General features: G+C 36.8%; 1 protein-coding gene across 1 annotated transcript in view; it reads left to right on the top strand.

Moving 5' to 3' along the window:
• LOC108680576 (cytotoxic granule associated RNA binding protein TIA1) overlaps window positions 1-25,324 on the top strand; it is a 444,699-nt gene extending 419,375 nt beyond the window's left edge. Inside the window, exons 8-14 of the mRNA XM_018169449.2 lie at window positions 8,136-8,241; window positions 13,219-13,399; window positions 14,271-14,406; window positions 14,936-15,123; window positions 16,041-16,203; window positions 17,826-17,867; window positions 19,718-25,324. Coding sequence (XP_018024938.2) covers window positions 8,136-8,241; window positions 13,219-13,399; window positions 14,271-14,406; window positions 14,936-15,123; window positions 16,041-16,203; window positions 17,826-17,867; window positions 19,718-19,726 — 825 coding nt within the window. The 3' untranslated portion in view covers window positions 19,727-25,324. The remainder of the gene's footprint in view (window positions 1-8,135; window positions 8,242-13,218; window positions 13,400-14,270; window positions 14,407-14,935; window positions 15,124-16,040; window positions 16,204-17,825; window positions 17,868-19,717) is intronic.
• Window positions 25,325-26,870: the final 1,546 nt, after the last annotated feature.

Raw genomic sequence — 26,870 nt, 5'->3', positions numbered from 1 at the left:
CACATCACACGTGGCACTTCACGAAGTAAGTGAAACTTGCCACTGCATTTACGTGAATTGTGTAGTGATTGGATTTGAATTTCATTAATTTGCTTCTTTAGATTTTCAAAGCTTAATTTTACACTATTTCATGATTCAGATCATAATTATTCATGGTTTTTCAAATCTTTGTAGTCAGAAACATGTCAAACATTTTAAAATCAACCTTTTCAAAATCGTGACTTACAAGTTACACCTTCCCATTAAACTCATATTTTGTATATGCTCTTTTACTCGTAAATTGCTGGAAATGACGAACAAATTGAAAATTTTAAGACGGTTTCAGAGTTCTTGTTAATATAGGCGAAGGAAAAAGTTTCGTATAAAGGCAGCCCTTTCCCTCTTCTTGCCATCTTCCTCTTACCCTCATCTCCGACTGAAGAGACCTCAAGGACCCTCATACAATTCTCTTTATCTCCTTCTAGTTTGGAACTTTCTTATTGAGATAAGATATACCTTATATATATGTAATTATACTGTATATACCTTATATTCGGTTCAAAATGACTTGCTTGAATTCTCAGTTGGCTTGTACGATGGCCAACAATTATATTGCTATAATATTGTGAAGGTTAATTATTTATCTGCTGAAGTAGTAGTTATTCATCTATGTCAAATTTCTGCGTTTACTACTTTGGGACACTAATTTCTTTAACTGAATTAATATAGTAATTATTAGTTAATAATTACACTGAAATCTTGACGTACGCGTACCACATAAACCCTAATACTGAATCGCCAGCAGTCACCTGCAATTCACTTCAATTTTATTTAGCTTATATTGTGCACTCAAGCTAGACGAGATATTTTATCAAGTAGTTCATTGTCGCAGCAGAATTGTATTGCCACGTGACATGCCATGCTACGCGGCCTCACGATCTTCCTCTACACTCAGAAAAATTTAGGCTTTGTCCAACTTGCGATGCACTTCTGTTGCACAAATTGCGATGCACATTCTGACCCAGATTAGTCGGCACCTGGGCGTAAAAGTTCTATTTTCAGAAAATATTTCACTGATTTGACAATATAACCACTCATTTTTCTCATAAAAATGTATAAATCAAATGTTCAAATTCTGACTTACTTCCTTACCCATAGCATGAGCAGAGAGCGGACGTAGCACTGATACGCCTCCTTGCCCAGCTAAACTGAATCACGAATCCAAAAAAAGTTTCACTCTTTTCACTCAGTTAGGCGTCATGTTTTAATGACATGTAACGCTATAATGCGACAGGTTTAGACGATATGTTGCAAAATCAGGCAGCATGTTCTTCAAGCCTGTCATTCACACCTTCCTCCCTGTCCCCATTTTTCTTGACCACATGGCACTAAGTAACGATTAGTAATTAGCGTCCGAGTTCTCCTTAACGAACCGGAAACGAAACACCGCGCATGTTTTATGTTCTGTCTGCCATCCAATGCAGGTTGTCTGTTCTGATGTGACTAAAATTTAGCAGTTAGCGCAACAAGTCCAGTTCGCGAATAAAACATGAAGTTTATGAACAATTACCCCGTGTATTTAGACTCATTAAGAAGGCACTAGAGCTGCGTGCTTGTACTTCAGAACTGGATTAACGATAGCCGCACCAGCCCCGAGATAATCAATAAGCGTGTGGATGACCGGCCAGTTGGTTGTTATAACTACGCCTGGGTCGGTATCTCAGGAAGTAATTAGCGACAAGGGTCAGCGATAGAGTGTCGACGTGTACCTCACATCACCAGCACGCAACCTGTGGCTAACAATCGCCGCATGCGACTTTGTTCGTATTCGTTTCTTGCCTCGTTTTCGTGTATTCGTTCGTGTACGCACTTGAAAAAAATATAACTCAGTACTCACTGCAGTGAGTGACAGAGAGCGCATTTTCTCGTCGATGAAAACGTGAAGTCACGGACGGACAGACAGACGGACAGACGGATGGACGGACGGACATGGCGAGCACAATAGCGCATTTTTTTCCATAGATGAAAAAATGCGCTGGAAACTTCATTTTATTCAAGTAGCGACACATTTTCTGCAGGAGCATTAATACGTCCTTCTGCATGACCAAATTGAGTCAGGAAGACTCTCACAATTGTAAAAAAATGCGTTGCCAGTTGGACAAAGTCCCGCACATTTCTTCCAATGTGGTGTTCAGGTTTGTTTAGATTTCGGCGCCTGTGAAGTTCTTCACTCAGCAGTATATTCCTGAAAATCGTTTCATGATTTCAAAGCAATATCGTGTACGTAGCTCGCGCATTTCTTTATACATTTGTGCCCAAGTTCACAATCTTATTGCAATGTCGTAGACGCACCTCCGAAATCCGCACATTTATTGCTGAATAATTTCAAATATTAGGGCTACACTAAATACGCAGCCCTTACAATTGCTGATATACCTGTAAATCTATTCATAATTTATGACAATATCATGTACTTCTGCTACGCCATAGAAACGTTCTGTTTGCTCGCTTAACTCATAATTTCTACATTTATTTATTCCCAGAACTTTAGTCCATTGCTAGACTAGTTTCATACACTTAATTTTGTTTTGCTATTATTGCGTACTTATTAGTGATGGCTTGTGTAGCGTACGTATTAGTGATTAGCTTGTGCTCCGTACGAATATAAATATATTAACTATGTTTCAACAACGATCTTTCATTTCAGTGCTACTGCATTTAAAGCTTGTATAAATGTTCCTAATTTACCGGAAGTAATCATTGTGTTCGTTTATTGAAAAACTTCCATTGTTAATCGGAAAATTTACTCTCAGGTCAATCAGCTATCGGAGACTTAAAGCCATAAAAAACTGACTGAAGGTAATTACGCTTCAAAATATAAAGTACCACAAGGGAAGTTTGAACCGTTCATTAATTTTTGAAGTAATTGTCTTGAACATAGCGTGACAAACTGTCTTCCGGGGTGGCACATGCCATGTTCTCAACCATTTGATAACGAGGTAATGTCCAAACTTCCTTGACCAACATCACTCGTCAAATATACTTCAAGTGAGCAGTAACATCAAAGGGGCTAAGAAAAAGTTTGAAACAATTTTTTTATTATTCAACTTACCATGTATTTATGATACCGCTTCTCGTGCTGGAACTGAAATAAAGGCTCATATTTAAAATGCTTCTTCTCTTCATTTGAGGCATGCAAGAGTATCAACGATCTCACCTACTACTTAATCGCGTGAATCAATTATGCATATGTGCGCGTGTTCATGTAAAATTTACCCGATATAATGCACTGCATAAAAAAACGGAATACCAATTTTCATAATCCTTTTGAAGTCCTTGTAGAGATGGCAGGATTTCTGTATTAGCTGGAATCCATCCTCGCTACGTAGGTACTTAAAATTGTAGAATTGTATTCATAAGGATAGCAATTAATTCTTCGTTAATAGCTTCAATTAAAGAACTCACTTGGTCACACTCAACACAGTTAATTTCGGCAGTAAAGCAGTAAATTCACCAGGCTCCCAATACCCTGGCCTGTACAAGCAGCTAAATGTGTACAATCCGAACTTGTATTAAAATAACTTATAAGTATAACTATCCTATATAACTTATACTATACTGTAATTATACTATACTTATACTACACTTATTCTATACTATAATATAACTTGTACTTAAATAACTTATACTTACCTTGTATTAAAATATTAAACGAGTTGTGCGTGGCGCCTATGTGTGCCAACGCTCAGCCAAGATAATTTGCATATATTTAATACCAAGAAACTGTCATGAAAAGTTCTCCTCAATGCCCTTTTCCCCTGCTGATCTCTCATCGCATTAAGAAGCACATCATGAAGTGACGAAGCATAATCAAAAGAACTCTTTCTGAGCTCGCAGAAACATCGCCAAGGTCTCCGTACTGTCAAACCACCGCCGTAGATCTCAGTTCTCCCTTCCGTTTGCGTAACCCTTCCCTCTCGTGTTGACACCCTTGCGATCGTCGCCTTTTATTCTTCTGTAATTAATATTAATGTTTTGGAAGACGCTAGGTCGTTTATTGTTTCCATGGGTGCGTACTTGAGACGAGGCGTCCCTGTCTTATTAAAACAACACAAGCCCTCCACAGTCGCGTGTCTCGCAAGTACAACCATTAAATTACTCGAAGAATTTTTTCATTAAATCTTTAGAAATTCAGGTCTCCCCTTGAGCAGAGCGCCATGGAGAGACTCGAGCATTGTAGCCTAATTCGACAGAGACTAAATGAAACCCGAATTATTCATCAAAGGGCTCTTTTTCAGAGAAGAAATGTTATCTCTATCCGCGCATCTTCAACTTTATAATTATTGATAATTTGGGTAAAAGATCATTTTCTACTAGTTATAAATATAATTCATTTAATGAATTAACTTCAATACGACAACTCTGTGCTAAAATAAACGATTAAAGAATGTGACTTTCTCAATCGCACTGCCTAGAGTTACGGGAATTTAAGTCTTAAAATATTGACTTTCTGTAATTAATCTAAACGGCCATCTTATGTACGTTTAAAAACTTTTATCTACCAATTTCACCCATAAAGCCTGATTTTGAAAAAAAAACGTACAAGTTGTGATCAAAGCAACCGTCCCACGATGACCTCCACCCCCTCCTCCACCTCGTGCATCTCTTCATGATGAAGACGAAGCATTCATCTTGGTCCATCTGCAGCAGCAGCAGTCAGAGCCTTTATTACCTGGACAGCTTAAATTGGACTTTTGATGCTTCCACGTCAGAGCTCATTTAACTGTGGCCCTTCCCCTCTAAATACTGTACCTTGGTGTTCCTCTTTATAAAATCCAGTGAATTTTACTGCAATATGTTACCGTGGTTTCTTTCGGCACCGAGTTCAAGTGCATCCGATTTTCTATGGGTCTTTGTTTGAATTTTATTGCTAGTTTATATCTTCGAATTAAAAAAAAAATAACTGAGTAAGAAATAACTGAAGTAAATTTGAATGTAAATTCTAATGAAATGTTTCAGAAAAACATAATTTTTTGCCGGTGTGAGAGCTTTCACGTTAGTTTGACCTTTCAACAAATTCTGATGTTTTTGTTGCAGAGGGATCGAATATTTTATTAACTTCGAATACCACGAAGTTTCTCGTCTTTTTTGCAGTGAATTCCCAAGTCTAAGTGTTGACTCTAAAGACGATGGGAACGAACATAAATTGAACTAAAGCCAAGTGAACTTTCAATGATAGAAAATATGCTTCCATGTATCTTTTGCAGTTTGTTGAAAATTCCTGCCTTGTAAATGTTGATTCATGGTAGAAAGCTAAATTTTCTATAACTTCATGAGAACTATATACTGCAGCACCTGCACTTACTGAAAACAATCAAGAGTTAGTCTTCGATACGAAGTCTAAATTACGTACTATGTATTTCTGTATAATTTGAGCACACATCTACTGTCGCGATGGTATAATCCTCCTATTGTGGTTATTGACGAGCTACCATCAATTATTTCACGACAACATATCTAATTTATCTTAAATATATAATAATTGCATGTATAATAACTGCATCCGTTTTTTAATACAAAATTCTAAATAAATCTCGATAGTAATATCACTTAATTTGAAATCACTACAAATTTATATTGGTTCTTGTTTGTCTGTCTGTCTGTCTGTCTGTCTGTCTGCTACAAATCTTGTAATCGAAATTTAACACACTTCTACTTATCCTATCGATCTGAAATTTTGCATACTTGTTTAAAGTCGGAGACAATGCATTAATCAAATGTCAAAATAAATGATTTTAAAAATTAAAAAAAAATGTTTTCCAATATTAAAAAAATTGAAAAAATAATTTTGTCAGCTACAAATCTTATTACTGATATTTGACACACTTTTACATGTCTAATTGATCTGAAATTTTGCACACTTGTGTGAAGTCGGAGGCAATGCATAAATCAATTAACAGAATAAATAATTTTGAAAAAAATTATTTATTAAAAAATTTATATATATTGAAAAATTGAAAAGTTAATTTTTTTAATTTTTGAAAATTAGATGAGAAATTCATTGTACATCTGTAAGATTGGAGATACTGGATTATTTGGAAGTGTTGTCTTTAAAAAGAAATTTTTAAACGTATATTATTTAATACAAAATTCTAAATAAATTTCGATAGTAATATCACTTAATTTGAAATCACTACAAATTTATATTGGTTCATCCTATCTAAGTATTTAATAGATATTATATATAAAATATAAACTGAATTTTCACCAGACCAGCAATCTCCTTTTTACTTATAGGTTGGGAAGTGCCATATGCAAAGCATCACACATATCTTGCACGACTTAAATATACGTGCTTGATCGGCGGTTATACTAAGGCCAAAGGTTGGCCGTTCCATATTCACCTTAGTTTTTTGTTTGTATTATTGCGTGTTGGAGCGCGCCAGGTCCATGCATGTTAAATTTCTAAAATACAGGCGTGCGTCAAGTTTGTAGCAGTCGTCGTCCCAATTTAAACAAGAAGTTCTAGTGTTGTCTGCAATTAAGTAGCATTTATTATTGATGAACTCGCTACGAATCATTATTGATTTAACAAACCATGTTATGTGACCATATACAATACACTATATTGGTATAGATTGGTAGTGGTAAATTGCAGCTGCTCAATGTTTCGTTGTATGTCAAAGTTTTTTCAACAAGGTCAAAAATTACTTTGAGAATTTAGGCTACATTACCAATTATAGTCTCAGATAAAATTTGATTAGGCTGAAATATAATTCAGTATTATTAGTGCTGTTGAAATTGTTAGATGTTCTATCAGAAATTTTCAATCTGCATTCAGCATTTTTACTGAGTTTAAATGTTTTAACGATCACATTAGTCGTGAATTTTTAAACCATGGAAGCATGATTGCTTTATCTCGCTCAGCACGCCAGACCGGACTTCCGGAATGTTTAATAACATATATTATTCTCTTGCGTTCATAATTATCTCTATGCTTGACATGCTACACTGACTTCCTGATAAAGTAATGAGGTCGAAAGATGAGCTTATTAACGCTGATAAACATTGCGTAATCCCTACAATATTCTCAAACTGATGTCCAGTAATTCCCAAGCATCTAACATTTCTTTATTCCATACCTTCATTAACACTTCATTTCTTGTGTCTTTAGAAGCTATTACCTGACGAAACGTCTCTCTGCCTTCGCTGTGCGTATTTGAACGCGTTATCTTAACGACTGACCGTGACCCGCAATTTCCTAATTTCTTCGTTCTGTGTTCGGCATTAACACGGCAACGGAGTAATGCAAGCGAAGCCAGAAATGTTCCATCGATCAAACAGGCGGACCGACCAAGTGCCCCCCTGAGGAGCTCGTTGCCGACTAATTGTCCCTATGCTGTCCTTAATACAAGGGCTTATCGTGGCGCTTATCAGATAGCCTGCTGCCCTGCACGGCGAGCCCGCGGCTCCACGCGAACCTGGCTGCTTGATATGGTCGCAACGGACTGCTGGTACTACTGCATGATACTACTTGTGTTTATGGTGCTGCTGCTACTGCATGATGCTACTTGTGTTGATGGTGCTGCTGCTACTGCATGATGCTACTTGTGTTGATGGTGCTGCTGCTACTGCATGATACTACTTGTGTTGATGCTGCTGCTGCTCTGGTGCTTCTCGCTGTTGATACTGGTGCTGCGGCTATTGCATGATACTACTGTGTTGATAGTGATGCAGCTCTGGTGCTCCTGTTGATGATGGTGCTGCTCTGGTGCTGTTGTTGACGGTACTGCGTTGGTGTTGCCGCTGATGGAGGTGTTGCTGCTTGTGCTGCTGCTGTTGGTGATGGTACTGTTGGTGCTGCCGCTGATGGTGGTGCTGGTGCAGCTGTTGCTGCTGCAAGAAGCATGATCTGCTGCTGATGTTGTTAGTGCTAATAGTGCTGCTGGTGATGGTGCTCATGCTGATGCTAGTGCTAATGCTATACGTTGTCAGTACGCTGCATTCCCTTAACTTCACAGGCCTAGGGCGCCGCATTTTCGAAGCATCACAATACGTCAATACGTCGCATTTACAAGGCGCTGCATTCCCAAGTGTATGCATTTGTAACACTGCAATTCAACATCGTAAAATATTCTTTATTCTTCTTGTTTCAGGACGCAGAAACGGCGATTACGAACATGAATGGCCAGTGGATCGGCAACAGGAACATTCGCACCAACTGGGCTACCCGCAAGCCCCCTGCACCCAAGACAAGCGATGGTGAGTCTCGTCTTCATACATAACCTTTTTTTTAAACTGGATACTAATACATATTGATGGAAACCAATCATTAATAATCTTCATGTTTTATCTAGTACATGTGCGCTTTAGCATTTTATAAACTAATACGCCTTTACGGAAACCCATGTCAATTATTTTTTTTATGTTTCATCTCTGTTCTTCTGACCGTAAGTCTAGTTGCTAGACTTTTAGAGACGAATAATTTGAAAACAGTATAAATATATCTGGATAAAGTTAGAGCATATACTAGATGGTAAATTTGAGATCGCTCACGAGGCGGAAAGATGTGACAGACCGGAAAATTTTAAATCCGTTTAAATCTGATATTTTCAATCGTATGATGCAACATAGCAAAATCATCGTATACAGCCGCCTGAGTTGCAAATTAATCTAAATAAATATTATAAATCACTTAATTACAGGTATTTCTTTAATTCATTTCCACACTTATTTGCATCTACGAGTATATAGGCCAAAGCTAAATTTTTGATGACGTCTAGAATTTAAAAGCAAAGAAAACAGCCGAAAATGTTCACCATTTCTAATGAGAGAAAGCGTTCCGGATTCCAGCTCCATCGCAAGTTCGAAAGTATAGAAAACAGGTACAAACAATTAGTAAACAAAAATTCACATGGTAGTACTGACCTGGTAATCTTGAAATCCCTGTACATTTTAAAACAGAAGCATAGTTTAAATGCCGCGAGCAGTTACCATACCCTCGATATTGTAAATAGATAGTTTTTTTCTGTTCATGTTTTCTTCATTTTTATTTGTTAACATTTGACAATTTTGGTTTTTTATCCTCAATGTGAATTTTAGTTTGCTATTTGTCTGTATTTGTGTTCTAGGTTTTTGAACAGATAATGGAGCTGGATTAGGAAACGTTTTCTCTCTTTATAAATGGTGAATTTTATGACCGTTTTCGTTGCATTTAAATTCTTGATAAATTTGCGATATAAGCAATTAAGCGATCTTAGTCCTTATATTTGATGGCATTTTAAGCAAAATCAACATCAAACATAATTTACAGATGAGAACCGTTCCACATCAACTTATGTAAGTTAATCAAAGTCATGTGTCAATTGGCAAACATTTCACCGCGACCTTTCAATTGAGAAAAGCGATAGAATCTGCTAACTTAACACTTCTCATTTCGACTGAGCATAAGAACTTTTTAGAAGTTTTAAGAAAGAGTATGATCTGAAGAAGCAATGGAATAGCGACGACTCGATCTCAATCGAGATTCAAAAGATAATTTTTGATTAGAAAGTTCCGTCTGTCCGTGACAAAATCGAAGCTGCTGTCATTGACATAGGCGCTGGAGGCGTTCACATTCTAGACGCCCTCCTTCTCTACGCCCTCACGCGAGGGAACCAAATATTAACGCTCTCGGCAGCGACTAGACGTTATCAGAACAAATATCGAGGAGAGAAACTTGTTATGAGTTAAAATATAAATGAGGAATGATGTGCATGAAAATATTTTACAGCAACAAGGAGGAAATAATAATTAAAAGAAAAGTTCGGAGATGGATTTCAGCTTAGAACTTTGATGAGAATTACATAACGGCATCAAATCCTAAAAGTAATTAAAAAATTCAAAGTAAATGATTAAAATATTGATCGTTGAGTGCTCACGAAAAATATATGACGTACAATTTATGATCAAAATTCAAAAATCTTAGTGCACAAAATTTTTTTTTAGCAACGCTCATCACCAGATTTAAAACTAAGGTTTTTTCCATTTATATCAGACATGCAGTTCCTGCCAGGCAGAAGCAGATGTTTTTATTGTTTTAGCGGAAAACAGTTTTACAGTGGACGGTTTGAAAGCTTGTTCCTGGTCCGTACGCTCTTCATGGTGGTAGAGCCATAAAAGCTCGCAGCCACGAGAGGGCTCTCGTATTTGTGTGAGATAACGCTGCTCCCAGCCATCGCATTGTCTAAACCTATTTGGCATTTGTTTCTTCCGTCTTTGCTCGGCCTAATCGCAAGCCAAAATTACGTTACAGTGGTGTGCCGACAACATTTTAATGGGGCCACGCAGCCCTCGTAAAAGCAGTCATGCCGCTGCCGAGCTCTTAATCTCCTTTGCGTTCGCTTTTTTGTTTCTGTCAAAAGATTCTCTGCGTGGACGCCATCAATGCACTGTCCAACCAGACGCTCTTTCTGGTTCATATCCTGGACAGACTGACGGCCCAAAATGCTAACTTTGTACTAAATAATTTCATTTTACAACATATTTTCATTTTTCAACCCTAGTGATGTTTTTCAATGAAATCGACGCGGAAAAGGGCCATGGAAGCTAAGTCACTTACAAAAAAGTATTCAACCTTGCAACGTCTATTTTTTATCAATAATGAAATCGATTACCGATAAAATATAGAGTTGAAATAGTAGATGAATTGAGTTGAAACTTAAAGCTGGATCGTTGCAAAGGCATCAGTCAAAAGTTCTTTATTCAGTCCGAAAATTTGTGCATTTTATTCGAAGTATAGATATCCCTTACTGCGAGTCTCGCCTCGACAATCACAGGACTCCGTCTCTCCGAGTGTTTCGTGCGCCCATTTCCCTAGTTACGAGGCCTACTTTACGATCGCAATGTCCTGATCTCCAGTACCTATCAAAATATGCCTGGGTTGCGTACCACGAGAGGACTATTAAAACATTATTATGAAGCCAACGCATACTTTGCTAAGCGTCTTACAATTCTTGGACAGTAAGACGAACATTTTCTTGACCAAATAGGCTCTGCAATATAGGCGGTCGACCGCGCTAACGGCCAACTCTGTAGGCCTTCACTCATTATTCACTCATCTAGAAACCTTCAATTGGCCGTGTGTAACTTCTGATTAACTTGGAATATATATTATCGCAATCGTTGAAACAATTTGTGTTCTTTTCGATGAGAAAAATTGAAATGTCCTCTGACCTTTCATCAAAACTCTGTTTCAGAACTTGAATACAAACCTTGATATTATGCCAAATAATTCATTCGTATCAACGCTGTGTTTTGTCATGATGAATATTGCAATTTTTTGAGTCGTTTGATTATTCGGTTACCCAAAAACATGCACACCTTTTCAAATATGTTTGGCAATTTCATTACATCGGATAAATCGTTCATGGAGGGATTGTTATTGTCTTTGACGGCGCCTCGAGTTGATTGCTACCATTTTATTGACATGGCATTCTCAATTAAATCAAAATCGTCTAGTATAACAGGTAAAAATGATTTTATTTAGTCACGTACATCAATATTTTCCATTTTCATTGTTCCAGACTTTAACCGAGGGATTAGACTCGTGTCAGGGATGTGAGTTCATTTTCCTTGAACAATATTCAAATATTTACAAATCTTCAGAGTTCATTTGATCTTTCTCATTTGCTTGCTTTTTGTTCATAGCTGTGTTGTTGTTAACATTTATTGCCCCGTGTTGTCAGCCGCTGTGTTGAACCTAACTTTTTTTCCAACTCCGTTTTTCAACAACTTCCCGTGTGTGATGATAAATGCCTTGATTTTATCTCGATTGAAATTTTTTTATCAATCTGATAAATATTTAAATTTTGATCTTGAATTTTTATTCTATACGCAATTATTCTATTTAACTTTAAATTCTGACTGCAATGACCGTTAAAAATGTTCTGACCTTCAACGTTATTTGCGGCTAAAAATAAAGCATATGAAGCAGGAATTTACTTCGTATTCGCGCAGTCTCATAGAATTTTCATTCATTTTCAATATTTTACCAAGAGCGAAGTATTTTCCACAGACTAAAGAATTGTTGCATTTATGAATGATAAAAATTGATGAAGCAATTATATAGAATTCCTGCAAATAACGCTCATGCTTCATCAGTTGTTTTAATTTCTTCTGTTGTTTGTTTCAATTGATATGTTTTATTCCTTTGGGATCGATGTAAAAAAAACACATTAACGATTTATCGGATAGGTCATGATAGTACGTAGAATGTTGACTAATGTTTTACCAATCATACGTAATCTTTTTAGTGTTACTACGAAAATAATTTTCAAACAAACTTAAATTTTAATCGCCTCATTTGTCAACGTCATCAAAAACTGTTCAATTGTTCAAATGAGCAATTGCTTCAATTGTTTCAATATTGTTCGAATCATTGAATTGTAAAATTTCAACGTTTCTGACATAAATGTGAAATAATTTAAGATAAATAGATATTTGTTATATCCCTGCATCCCATCTTCGAACAAAACCTATTAAATATTTTGCAACGTATTTCTTTCCCTTTCGATCTCACGAAACTTGTTTCTCTTAATTAACAACTTTTTTTTCAAATTTGATTAATGATCAAACTTAGTTTCATTATAATCTGATTAAGATGCTTTCACTAGATTTTTCTATTTTTAAATCCAATTTTTAACCGGTATTCGTCTTTCGCTCGTTTAAAAAATCATTTTATACATTCATTTTTTGTGATATTTAATTCAACTTAATCCCTACGGTCGAATGGGCTCACATTTCCCTAGTGTACGTTACCCAAGGCATTATAATTTACATTGAATAATTATTAAAATCGATGGTTCCATGACTTCATTCCATCGCAATTACAATTATTAAACATAAATTAAACCTTGAAATACAAATCAGAAAGAAACCCATTGAAGCTATAAATATTTCAACTATCGCAGCAATTCTCACAAGTTTCTAGCTCCTATAAATATGTGCTCAGTTTTTCGCTCTACAAAAATCAAAATTTAAAAAGACGAATAAATTTCGCTCTTTTCTAGCCAATCAGAAGCCTCTGACGTTCGATGACGTGTACATTCGCTCTGTAAAAGTCAAAATTTAAAGAAAAAACGAATAAATTTTGCTCTTTTCTAGCCAATCAGAAGCCTCTGGTGTTTGATGACGTGTACATTCGCTCTGTAAAAATCCAAATTTAAAAAAAAAAAACGAATAAATTCTGCTCTTTTCTAGCCAATCAGAAGCCTCTGACGTTCGATGACGTGTACAACCAATCGTCGCCCACGAACTGCACTGTCTACTGCGGGGGCATCACTAACGGGCTCTCCGAGGAGCTCATGCAGAAAACTTTCTCCATATACGGCAGCATCCAAGAAATTCGGGTTTTCAAAGACAAAGGATACGCCTTTGTTCGGTGAGCACTGAATTTATTGAGTATGTATTGCGTTCATCCGTTTTGCTGTATTTTTTTAATTTTTTAAGTAAGTGTATTATTTGAGAATGAAAGTGAGTATATTATTTACAATAAATTTGAAATTTCTTGGAGAAGAAGTTTTTGTTCATTGGCACTTGCATTGATTATGATTCGCTTGGAAAATAGATTTCCATATGTTTAAGATTAAGAAAAAGCAACATAAACTTCAGATTAAATAAATCATAAATTCCTGTAATTGATAACATCGAATTTGTTCCAATGGCATCAATGAGACCATAATAAGTCGTGCTTTTTAATATATTTAATTTTTATACAATCTTAACCGTACCTGTTTCTGTTGCTGATATTCAATGCTTTGAATCCCGTTCTTAATGCAAGATATTTTGTCCTTTTTAGTTTCAAATACAAAACGAAACTTGATGTATCTATGGAAAGAGAGTTAACTCTCCACCAATTAACAGTATCTCTCGTTACCCGCTATCGTTAAAATGGCGATAGCATTCACTAAGTTTAATATATCCAAAAGCAAAGGGTCAAATTATAGCCTAGTCGTCTGATGGTTCGGTACACATCTGTTATTCATTTACACATGTTTCGGTGATCACAGTGTTGGAAAAAACGGTCCCACTGGCGTTCTAGTGGCCGGTCGCCCCGTGAAAATAAACTGTTTCGCCGTTTTTATCAGATGTTTTACGGATTTCTAGTGTTATATTAGAATAAAATCGGCTACACGGTGTCTCTGTTCGCGTGCCGACCGGCCACTGAAACGTCGGTAATACCATTAACGGTAATTTTTCTAACAGTGCAGTATTAAGGTTCTGAAATTTTTAAAAGCGCATTTGTGCTTCAGGTTCTCGACGAAAGAGAGCGCGACGCACGCTATCGTCTCTGTGCACAACAACGAAATCAACGGCCAGCCTGTCAAGTGCTCCTGGGGGAAGGAGTCTGGTGACCCCAACAACACCCCTGTCACCACCCAGGTCATGGTGAGTGAGGGAATGGTGACTCCAACAACACCCCCGTGGTGTATGGTGATTCAAACAACACCCCCGTGGTGTATGGTGACCCAAACAACACCCCTGTCACCACCCAGGTCATGGTGAGTGGGGGAATGGGGACCCCAACAACACCCCTGTCACTACTCAGGTCATGGTGAGTGGGGGGAATGGGGACCCCAACAACACCCGTCACCAACCAGGTCATGGTGATTAGTGGGAATGGTGACTGAGAATACATTTTGTTTACCTTTCTAGGCTTGGTTAGTTTTGGTTGGTGAGTTTTGAACACGAATGCTTTAAATCTCTACAAGTTCCTCACTAGAACTTAATAACAGTCCCATTTTCCTTATTCTCATCTTACGTAAGACATCTCATATCATTGAGAAGACATTAGACCTCATCGATACATCTCTTCGGATGTCATTTCACTACCATGCAGGTTATAGCCTCACAGAATTCTTTTTGTGCCGGTGAGATCCACCAGTTTACAAAAATGTTTAATTTCTGTTCATTTCAGACGCTGACCGACGTTTCGGAGTGCCTGTCTCTGCAGCCTCTGCCCGGCTCTCAATATCCCTACAACTATCCGACTGGACAAATGGGATATTGGTATCCTCAAGGATATCCTACAGCGGCCCAAGTCCAGGGCCAGCAGTTCCTTGGCATGCAAGGCTTCACCTACGGACAGTACGGATACCAGCAAGGGTAGGATTACGTTCATTTTGAAATTTGTGTGCATGAATAATTAGATGTGTGATCAGTTATACAGATTCTCCTAAAATGTACCAGTCTGAATTTGTTTCTTTGCATGGCGCTATCTGTTGGGCAACTGTTGATGTCCTTTTTCCTATGTTATTGAGTCATTTTCCCTGTTTAATTGATTTCATTCATTCTTTCATTGAGCATTTAACTAACGCCGTAAAGTTAATTTTCAAAATAGTCAATTAGTATTGATGAATTGTATTTTGAATGCCGACTAAACGTGTTTCCTGGTGGCTATATTTTTTCCATGTTTAGAAAGATGATTTTACAAGTTTCCAAGTTCAACAGGACATTTATCCTGTATTTTCCAATTTGACTAGTTTTCCCGTACTGGCAGGACCACCTTCATGTTACGAAAAGCTTTTTTCACGAGTTTCTTTGTTAACAGTAACATTTTCTTTTGATTAAAATCTATTTTATAAGTCTATTTGTTAACTGTAGTTTTTTTGTAAGAAACTTAAAAGCAAAGATAACGCCAAGTATTTACACTAGGTATATCGATATCGAAAACGTTTCGGATTCCATGTTCCATCGTCAGGTCGACAGTCTACAAAATGAAAACAATCATTATAATTCAAAATTGCATATGACCGAGGATATAAGGATATCAGACTGTGGTTATAAGAATATTTTTTTTAGTTGTAAATCCGTTTGACGAGTTCCCTCGTTTGACGAGCTCCCTCGTTTTGACGAGCTCCCTCGTTTTGACGAGTTCCCTCGTTTTGACGAGTTCCCTCGTTTTGACGAGTTCCCTCGTTTTGACGGGTTCCCTCGTTTTGACGTTTGACGAGTTCCCTCGTTTTGACGAGTTCCCTCGTTTTGACGAGTTCCCTCGTGTTGACGAGTTCCCTCGTTTTCAGAATGGCTGGCATGGCTGGAGTGCCCACCGCAGCCACCGCCTGGCAGGGAGTCCCTCAGCCACAAATCCCATCAGCTGCAGCTGCTGCTGCTGCAGCTGGTCAGATGGCTCAGCTGCAGCAGCCACCCTCGATGGTCGGCGCTTATCCTGTCCAGCAGTTCCAGGTATCCTGTCTACCTACCTGTCACATCCTGCTAGTGTTTATATGCTTTATCTCTTTAATAAATGCTACTTTTCTACACTCTTCTAACTTCTTTTTATGGGAAGACGGAGCTTTTAGTTACACTCCGGATTCCTGATTTTTACTGCATGTGTTTTTCTTTACTTCAATGAGTTATTGTTTGTCAAGAAGCATCTTTGCTCAAATTTATTCCTTATATTCCTTCATATACATCGATATGAGCTCAATATTTTAACGCTTTATGAATAGTTTTAAAAATTATTGTGATTCACGTGCGTTGATTAAGCATTAAATCAATTATTTTGAAAATTTGAATATAATTTAAAAATCAATTCATGGCACGGTGCAGGGGGAAGTAATGGAGTCAATAATCAGAGCTAATTTTGCAACGACAGGTTTACCTCACAAACAACTTTGATGTGAAATAGTAATTGACTGTCTCCATTTGAAATATCATTCACCTTAATCCATTAGCCTTGCGAATTTACTTTCCGTAGAGACATATAAAAATTTCAAATCTGATGCCGTTACTCAATTTTGCATGTTGTTGCCAGAATACGTGTTGTGGGCATGCACTTCATTAACAAACTCTGTTTTCAATCTAATTGTTTGCAATTTACAGCAATGCTTTGAAATATGATTACACCCGAAACCGTTGATGACTGTCGAATACTTTAACTCTTTACACTTACTTACTTACATTTAGTTGTCCAGTAAATTTTGCAGTGGTTGAACTATTTCTGAAGTTAATGAGTTTTTATTTCTTCATCAATAATTGTTTATTTATTCGTTGTTTTGATATAAAGACATCGTCGGAAAATGAAATCGCAGAAGATAGTGATTTAATTTTCTAATCATTTTCGTTGAATCCCAAAATATTTATTGCAATCTAGATTTTAAATTTTTATAGAAAATCGAAAAAAAGACATGCGATGAAGTAGATAAAAGTTAAGTGATTTTTAATTGTGATTTTAATGAAGCACAACCAATCTTCTCATGGAACTTCAGCAAATTGAAATTATTATTATTGGTATTCGAATTTTTAAGGCGTGATTTTAATAATACGGTTTCGAGTGTCATCTTGATTTAACTCTCAAGTCCACAGTTTTAAATAAACAATGCTAATTTTATCGTTACTGCTGAACGAGATTTTACTGATTGCGTATTGTCCTATAACAATTTTTTATGGTTCATGTTTATATGGAATGAATTTTGAAATGTGAAACAATTTGTTCTCACACCTTGCCCCCCAACCGACTAGTACTTTTTGCTAGAGTGTGGTCGTAGCACTAGTTTGACATCAAAATATTGGGCTGCCTAGCTTCTGGTTTTCAGAAGCTGGGGCGACTCTAAATTAGAAACAGGAGTAAAATAAATACAATATCAGAAGCTCAGCTTCTGGTTTTCAGAAGCTGGGACTCTAAGTTAGATAAAGGGGTAAAAGGGTTACAAGGCCGCCTCAGCTTCCGGTTTTCAGAAGCTGTGGCGACTCTAAATTAGAAATATAGGGGTAAAAGTGTTACAATTGCTTATTCAAATGTGGTCGTAGCTCTAGTTCAACATGGGTGACCATTGCTTATACAATTGTGCCATAATTGTTCGCAGCTGTCGACCCCGTACATCATCGGAGGCGCTCCAGGCACTTTGGTAAGTGGCCGTATTCTGCATCGCTTAGTATAATAAATTATAATAACATAATTATTCTGTGCTTTCAACCTGCCGTATATTTCCCCAAATCATGTCATGACTTTTCCATCATAACATTCGATGGCTTTCCTTGCAGTAAATTTAATTAATTGTTATTTCAGTATTAGTCTTGCGCCACTACATCAAAATGGGTAGTTATCAAGTATTCGAATCGCTCGTGTAGGTGCGACTGATTCAGAATTGAACAATTATATCGATATGTTGTCACTGACGCAGCCTGAATTACTCAGCGCCGAATTTGAAACAAATGAAAACAATTTCATTTCAGCTGATTAAGTTTTGCATTCGTTGAGCAAATATAAAGCCCCACAGGTTTAACTTTTCTTTAAAGAATCTGAGCTATTTTATACCCAGCGTGAAGCATGCCTCCCTAAATTAGTCAACACCAAATCGGTATTTTAAGTAAATTTGTTATGGTCCGTCTTTTAAGAGTGCATTTTTTTAACTTTAATTTGATTCTCAACGTTCACGTATGTTTTATTAATATTATTACTATCTCGCATGCTTCAACTAATTTCATAGCATGAAATATATCTTGTTTCTATTTATATCTGATTGCTCTTCCTACTAGGGGCTTCTGCGCATCTTTGAAAGTGTGCAAATGTTCCTTGCAAGCTTAAAAACTGAACAAACAAAATATTTAAGACATCCGTGGTACCGTAATTCATTAGTGTTGCATAATATTTCAGTGTATGATGATCAGGCTGAGGTCTCGATTTCCTTTCATATGATGCTCCCGGATTTAGGTTTAGATTTCTTAATTTATGATGTTTTTGTATTAGGTTTGATTTCTGTGTGTACGATGCTTTCGAATTAGGTCTTGATTTATGAATGTACGAGTATGCTGTTTTAGGGCTAGATCTAGATTTATGTAAACCAATATGCTGCTGTGGACCAGGCTTCGTTTTTTTTTGTATGTATGTTATTTTTGAGTTAGGGAGAGATAGATTATGTATTTCAACATTTTAATCGGTTAGTCATTCATTTACGTTCAATTGCCGGCCGTTTTACTGGCTTACCATGAATCACAAATTTTATGTGAAAACATTACGATATTATCCTTATGTGAAATTTTTCAGATTATGTCGGACTTCGTCAATAAAATCGAATAGTTTTTATTTCAAACATACTGCGAATAGTACGCGTATGTTTCCATGTGAACTCACTTGATTTCGATACAAATTTTATGAACTTCATCACTATGAATGCAAATCAACGATACGTGCGTTTCGAATACACATCTTCACCCGACGTCGATCCTGGCTTAGAAAAAAAAAAAAAAAATTATTCTTCCTTCATTTATGTTTCAAATTTCATTCTATTCAAATTCATTCGAATTTCATTTCATTCAAATTCTTTTCACTGACGGCTCTTCATATAGCTTTTCAGGTCTCGACGTAACTAAAATCTCATCATGCGCCATATTTTTATTTGCCAAAATTGTTAATGGAAAAAGATTTTGTGGTTTTTCTTTCGGCTGCTTCTAATAAGAAAAAGTGCGCTTGACACGATTTGCTAAAAACTATGAAAAATTAAAATCGCGAATATTCCCCTTATGTTATACGATGAGTCAGAGATCGGAAATTTTAATGAAAAGTCGTTAGTAAGAAGATTAGAAATTCTTGCGTCATCTTCGTTCTAGACTATTTGCATGGTATCTATTTTTTCCATTCTTCGGAGAAAAAATAGCATTGAAATATGTTAAAAGTAAATAGACTTAATGCTGTTCATAAATTTTAGACTATGTTTAGATTGTGTTCTTGTATTTACCACGATATTGGTCATTTCAGGTGCAGTAAGGAGAAGCAGTAGACCTCGTGTCTTCGTTACGACCACTCTAGAGATGATCCCTACTTTGCGACCCCATCAGCCATCTTCTCCAGACACTTAATGTCTAGAATCAAGATCATCTTCATTGGAGTCAATCTGCATTCATCGTAGAAAGCAGATGAAATTATTTCAACACTGCCTTCGATTCAAGAAATCTGTCTCTCTTACAGTAACGAGAAAGGCAAATGTCCAATCTATTTTGAAAGAATTCATCTCATCTACAGACGAAAATTTAGGACGGATCTTACGTTTTTTTCATTTATCTGTACAATATAAGTGTGCAGACAAACGGAGTGCATAATTATTTGAATTTCGTTTCTTTCAACAATGTTGCTGCTGCCTCCTCTCCCTCTGTCATAGGATCACTACGCCCCAAATTGGCTCTGAAAAATCTATTGACGTGAAATACTCGATATACCTCCAACCACCTACAGCAGTCTGTTGAGTCTGGAATCCTTTTATTTCGCAGCGTTTCTTCTCAAAATGGACATGAACTTGTGTGATAAAATTTTGAACTCTTTGACTTACAAAATCAAAACTTTTCTATCATCAACTTTTCGTGGAGCAGCAGCATTGTTATCGAAATCATCTGTCTGTACATAAGAATATATAGTGCAATATTCAGTAACTGTTGAAAGCCCTAGATTAAGGTGATAAGTAATGCACTAGAAATGGTTATAGCATTGTTATATTTGTGTGCAAGGTTCTATATTTTGGTATAACATGGTGCTTTGATTTGGCTAAATTTTGTTCAGTTCCACAGGCTTTATAGGTTTGTGCTTGCACTGTACAAAGATTCCTGAAAGTTGAAGTCCTAAACAGAATTTACAGCTGCCTCAGCTTCTGATTCCGGTAATCAGACGCTGAAGCGGCGCTAAGTTGTGTTGAGGCTTGACTGGTCAATGCTGTATGACCCGAAGGCATCATACATAAAGAAATCAGAGTCAGCAGAACTGAAGTGGGTGTATGCTATTGGCCCAGGTAGCGGTACATTTGAGCTTGGTTCGTTTATATTAGTTTGACCGTTACATGAATAGCTACGTAAGTACCCATGTAATGAGTGAGCCGTTTTAAATGGATAAGTGACCCTGTGCCGTCAATGTCCAGCCTACCCTAGCTGTGTATAGGTGTTCCCGTGCTTTGTAGTACCGCTAGTTCCAGACGCAGGACTTAGTTTCAGTAATCTTATTATGTTCTCGTATTCGATTCAATCCTCTCAAGTTACGTGCTTTCAATCAATGCTTGACTTATCCGCATCAAGATAATTTCCGCTGTTAAACGTTCGGCGAATTCGTTTGCACCTATATCAATATTTAGCAAATAATATCATTTCTGCCAAATGTTGGTCAAATTTTCTTTATTCGAGACACTCTCGAGCTTGAGCTTGAATAGCTTGCCTGCCATTATTTACCTATTGAGATCGAAGAGAATATGATAAAATTGTGATCATAGTCCTGTTTCTAGCCAACGCTTAGTGTAATGTGCCCATGTGTGTAGTACGTGGAAACATAGAGGTGTAGTGTAGGGCCATGATGAAAGTACTACTTTAATTAAGGTGACAGAAAATAGAGCTGCTCTCCTTCATCAGCTTAACTGATCTCTTTTGTTAACATCGACAGGAATAAATATTGCGGTGTTGCATTGTCTAAGAGGTTTATGGTTATTTCATAGTCAGTCAGTGCAATAACCCATATATTCTTCGCATTTTGATTATTAATATACCTTATTACTAGTGTACTGTCCAAACCTTATCGATTTACCTCGAAGAACGCAACGAACAAAATTTCTATGGTTTTGACACTTTTATATCTGTGAAAAATTTACTATGGAGCTTTGAATTAACTACCGGTTAATTTGTTTCAGAGTTTTTTCATATTTATTTCTGAACCCAGCAGTGCTGCTGCTGTTGTCAATTGTTTTGCTATGAAGATGAACAGCCTCCTGTCAGGCCAGCCTCCGTTAGCCTCCGCCTCGCCATGTATTGCAGCGCTGTGAACCGAGCCACTGCTGCTGCGCGTTCATCTGAACTACCGTTTATGACACTTGAGTCGCCACTGTTTTAAGTCGCCGTCTTATAATAGAAACTAAAGATGTTATAAATGAAATAGTACTTTCTTCTAAAATTATGAAAGCAAAGTAAATCGTACAACACTACGAAATGCCGCTATGGCGCTTCAACGCAATTTCTATTGATAAACTGCGAACTAAGTCCAGTGGCGACTCACGTGTCATAGACGGCGTGTAAACTAAGTTGTTGTAGCTTTCGTGTCGATAATGAAGTTTTTAGAAATGTTCTGTGCGGACAAGTTTGATTTTATTTCTTATGGTGTCTCATGCACGAAAAAAAAACATTTTCACATGTAGATGATGGGATCAAATCATATGCAATTGCACTGTGACTAACATTGGAGCCTAGCTTCTTTCGTTTCGGTTATTATATAGGATGCATACTAGAGTTCTGGTGGCATTATACAAGCAGAAGGTAAGCTTTCACTAGAACATAAGACTGTAAAATATTTTAGTGAATTAGTGGTACATATATACTGCATAGAGAACATGCACTAGCTACTGTATGTAGAGAAACCCAACTTACCTTAGATGGCTTTGTACCAAAGAGAGTGGAAGAGTTTCAAATTCAGGGAATGATTTGAGGTCCTGAATTTCTAACTCTGCCATAGCTTGCAGTAGATTTGCTTCGTTGCCTACCAGCTCTCGATGCAACCTGACAGTATTACTTGCGTAGTAGCAAAATGGTTCACAGGAGGTGCATGGTTGTCGCATGGTTCTAAGGCTAGAAGAACCTAATTATTTTAATGAAAGATTCTCAAGACACGGTCTCATTCTCTATATTTATGAGTACTCTACAACCTGTGACAGTTTCCTCACTCATATCTTCTATGCAATCCGAATTACGATTTTCTGTACTTTCAGACATTTTCTGTTCTAGTATTACTAGATACTGACATAGGAAATAAATACTGGCTTGCTGCTGTTTCAAAGACTGTCACTTAGCTACCACTTACCGGCTTTCACCTCTATGTCTAGTATTGGGTTGATTTTATGCCTAAGGGAGAATCTTGTTTTTCTGTCAAGATTTTATTAATGTTGAATTGAATGTGTAACGCTCGAAAGCGTTTAAAACGCGTCACGAAGCTAAACGATTTGCTTAACTCGGAACCATAGAATTATCATGAGAACTAAAATATTCATGCCTAAATTTTCAAGTGGTGGCAAACCGAAAAACTAGAAATGTGCTACCAATGTCGGCGCTTCTCGATCGAAGTTCAGCTCAAAGTTACCAAAAACACAAGAAAATCATTCCTAATTATGAAATATGAAGGCTTCTCTACTTCACATGAATCGCTTAAGCTTGCATTTAATTGAGTAATTCAATCTTCCATTCATTCATCTCCTACTCCATGAGCCCAAGATTCTCAGTACTGTTTCTCATTACGAATAGGGTGCTATGTCGAACAAGTCGTGGGGGCGAACTATAGAATATTTCAACGGTAGTGGTAAGATAAGTGATTGACATATATTCGTTGTATACATGTCATCGTTGTTTCTGTGGGAAGCATACTTTGTGCATTTGTGTTTTCGATTTCAAAATCCTTTTGAGCATTGGTTGTCTGACCGCGATACAAGAGTTTGATTGAGAATGCCATTTCCGGGAAAATGTAAAAAATGTCAAGGTTCACATTGTTGCAAAATAATTTTTCTGATAATTTTAAGTAATTAAAAATAAGCTGGTAGCTTCGGAGCAAGACCACAGAACCTATGCCGTTGTTTAAGATCGTTGTCTGGTGTCTGACATGGTTGCCTATAAGCTAGAGATTGCAAATCTTCGTAGATTTTCCTTCGGTTATAGTTCAGCAGGTGCTTTGGGGTTCGTGGAAATATATATTCCCACTTTCTTGCCTGAACCTGTTCGTGTTCACATGATTTTCGAAGCATGAATTATGTAAGTGGATACGAAAATTTCGAAGATTCTTTCCTCGGTAACGTAACTGCATCATCATCGATATGAGTTTCAGGAGTTAGACGACAGCATGTATGAGCCTAATAAATGTTCTAGTTTAGTACCTACTCGAATGGTCATGGAATATGTAAATGTCATGCCAGCGACAAAAGTTAAGGTGTAGTCGTCGATATTTTGTTTAATTGCAGTTAATTAATATTGAGAGTATTTTTACATATATCGATATTCATATGTTATCAATCAGACTTTCACACTATCCAGTTGTCGGGTGCTATTTGTAATCCACGGTGCAGTCAACGCAGATACCGACTGTGCAGAAATAATGGGCTAAGACAGCAAAAATAAAGACTGCATGCCCAGCTGAGTGTAAAGGAAATGAACATTTTGAGCCAAAGGCTGTACTAGAGAAACAACTGCTGCAAGATCTTGTCGTATGCAAGACAAAAATATTTGGTCGTCCTATCGATGTAATTTGTAATTTGACTGTTGTTACTCGAGACTGCATTGATGATCCAAAGTTTTGGAAAAATGTATATATATATGAATTAATGTCTATAAGAAACCAAGATACTTTATATCATTTCCTACAAAATTTGAATTATATTTATATATAACAGAAAATTTGGCCAGCTTAACTTAACGACCTTGCCTATGATCGTTGAATCAAGGGCATACTTACGAGAATGACAGGACGTGTGCTGAAACGAGTTCTTCACTAAGAGCTTGACAGGAGTTGAACCTAAATCGCACTGTATCTTTAGCGTTTGTGGATAATCTTTTGATGAATTACAGGCCTGTTTTCAGTTAACACAACTTCATAAAGCACAAGATATCCAGTAATGCTTTGCTTCTTGCTGCCTTTGCTAATTTTTACGCGTGGGCCCCTAATCTAACCTCCGCCGTTCATGACACTGGTTCTCTCAACTTGAGACATCGAAAAAATTTTCGCCTAACGCTAAATGACTCATAATGCCTAAAAAGTGTTCAACATTTTTCTAGAATGTCTTTACTTTGCCTCTACTTGGTTAAATTGTCTCGAAACTTGCGCCACCCGCCTATAGAGAGCCCAGCCAATGTAATGCCTAGTGACAATCTGCTTGGAAAAGTAGGTGTATAAATTTAAGTAATTCTTTTAGCATGCATGGATAATTTTTCCAAAGTACGAAACAGTTTTTCGCATAAATAAAAAACAGTTAGGGGATTTGTGGTCATACAACTTGAACAAGTGCATTTTCTCCTGTATTTCCATTTACGACATTTGGGATACCTACCTATTACTGGAACCACTTTTATTCGCATGGCTTGAGTTATTTCTTCTGAATTACAAAAATTACAACGGGATTCCTTAAAACGTGACCAACTGGTTGAAGAATAAATGTCTAGTCACTACATATATAGTGTAGAGGTTTGGGCATGAACACGGTGACTTAGGAAGATATGATTGTATAGTTGTTTTTTACACCCGCTGTCAGAGGTTGCTTGAGTTCAATCACTCAAATTCAACCAAGACTGCTGTAGATACTACCAAAGATATGTATTAAGCATATATAGGAGGGATAAAGCTCAGATAATTAAACAATGGATGATATTCAGGTTGTTTCATTTCACCATGTTGGCGTCAAGCAATATTCAAGGTTGTGCATTATCGATGCCTGTTCAATGGAAGTTGTCGGACAGTGGATCGGTCTAAACTCCAAATGAATCCAATTAAGTCCTCTTTGCCACCGAAAAAATGCGGATGTAGTTATAATCACAACAAAAAAATTAATGAGCACGATTCGAACGAAAACATTTATTTTGTCTGGTTGAGCTACATTGAACCACACTGATTATTTTTTCATCTCGGCGAAATCATTTGATCGTATCAAGGTATTTATGCCACTTGTGCTTGTGGGAGCCAAAAATCCACTCCGATTGCGCTTTAACCCTTTCTCTGTGACCAAATTAACCATTGTTAAAATATAAAAATATATGTTTCTAAAATGTAATTAGCAGAGTTTCCGTCTGTGATAGCGCATAATTTCCTCAACAATTGCATGTTTTCAATCTTTATTCATTTCAGCAGGTTAACATTTTTTTAATATTATACGATGCTTTTTACAGAAAAATGTTCTCCACACTAATAATATTAAGACACAAACATTACAAACAAAGCAATTTACCATTTAAACGCGGTCATTTTTTGGCATCTATTGACAGTATACATGATTTCTTACCAAGTTGAAGATTACTTATTACGACAAAGAAAAAAAAATGCTGATACTTGTTTTCACATCAAATTTGATTCTCGAGCAATAAGACATGAATGACCCTCATGGTACTGTATTAGATGAAAGTTTTCGTATTTCGATGATTCATTCATGATCATGACTTTACTTCCCGCTATGAACTTAGTTGATTTTGTCACTGCATTAAAGGCAGAAATAGAAAATCACGTAATTCAAAGACAGTTATTGAAAAAGTCATAATAGTACGATATTGAAGCAATAGCCTATTTAGTAACTTTCAACCATTCTTACCGCATGTGCTGGTTCTAACAGAAACCGATCATCCTTATTTCCAAAGAATACTGCAACATAACATCAAGGTGATAAGTTCACATTTTTTGACCTGCAAACCATACGGGAAGGCATCATTGCGCCTAATGTTGCTTCGGTACGTCCTTCCTTCTACAGAACTAACAAACGTGCTGCACACAATGCACTTTATGTACAGCCTGCCCTGCAACCTTTGTTCTGTGCAAAATACCTTGCTGACTAAAAGAAGTTTGCGAAGGTTTGTAACTTTATCCCACAATATGGGCCCAGATGAGCTGATCATGAGCATATTTTTCTGGATGAAAATGGTACAAAAACAAACAACTTATAAATATTCAAAATTCGAATCAGTTGCAATTGACTGTGCTTGTCGTAAAAAAAATTACTAATGTATAGTAGTCATATATGAGAACAAAAACGTTGAAACAAATAACTTGGATCCCAAGAATTATGTTAGTTTTTTCAGTGTTCAAATTGTCTGGAACGAGTCTCCTATAAATCGGAACGAGTCTCCTATAAATCATGTACACGAAAGTTAATGTTTTAAGGTTCATATTTATATCTATATGTTGATTTATAGAAAGAGAAACTGTGTTA

This window comes from Hyalella azteca, unplaced genomic scaffold, assembly GCF_000764305.2.
Source record: "Hyalella azteca isolate HAZT.00-mixed unplaced genomic scaffold, Hazt_2.0.2 contig12164, whole genome shotgun sequence".
NCBI lineage: Eukaryota > Metazoa > Arthropoda > Malacostraca > Amphipoda > Hyalellidae > Hyalella > Hyalella azteca.
Note: the sequence above shows the minus strand (reverse complement) of the source record. Positions and strands in the feature narration are given on the sequence as shown.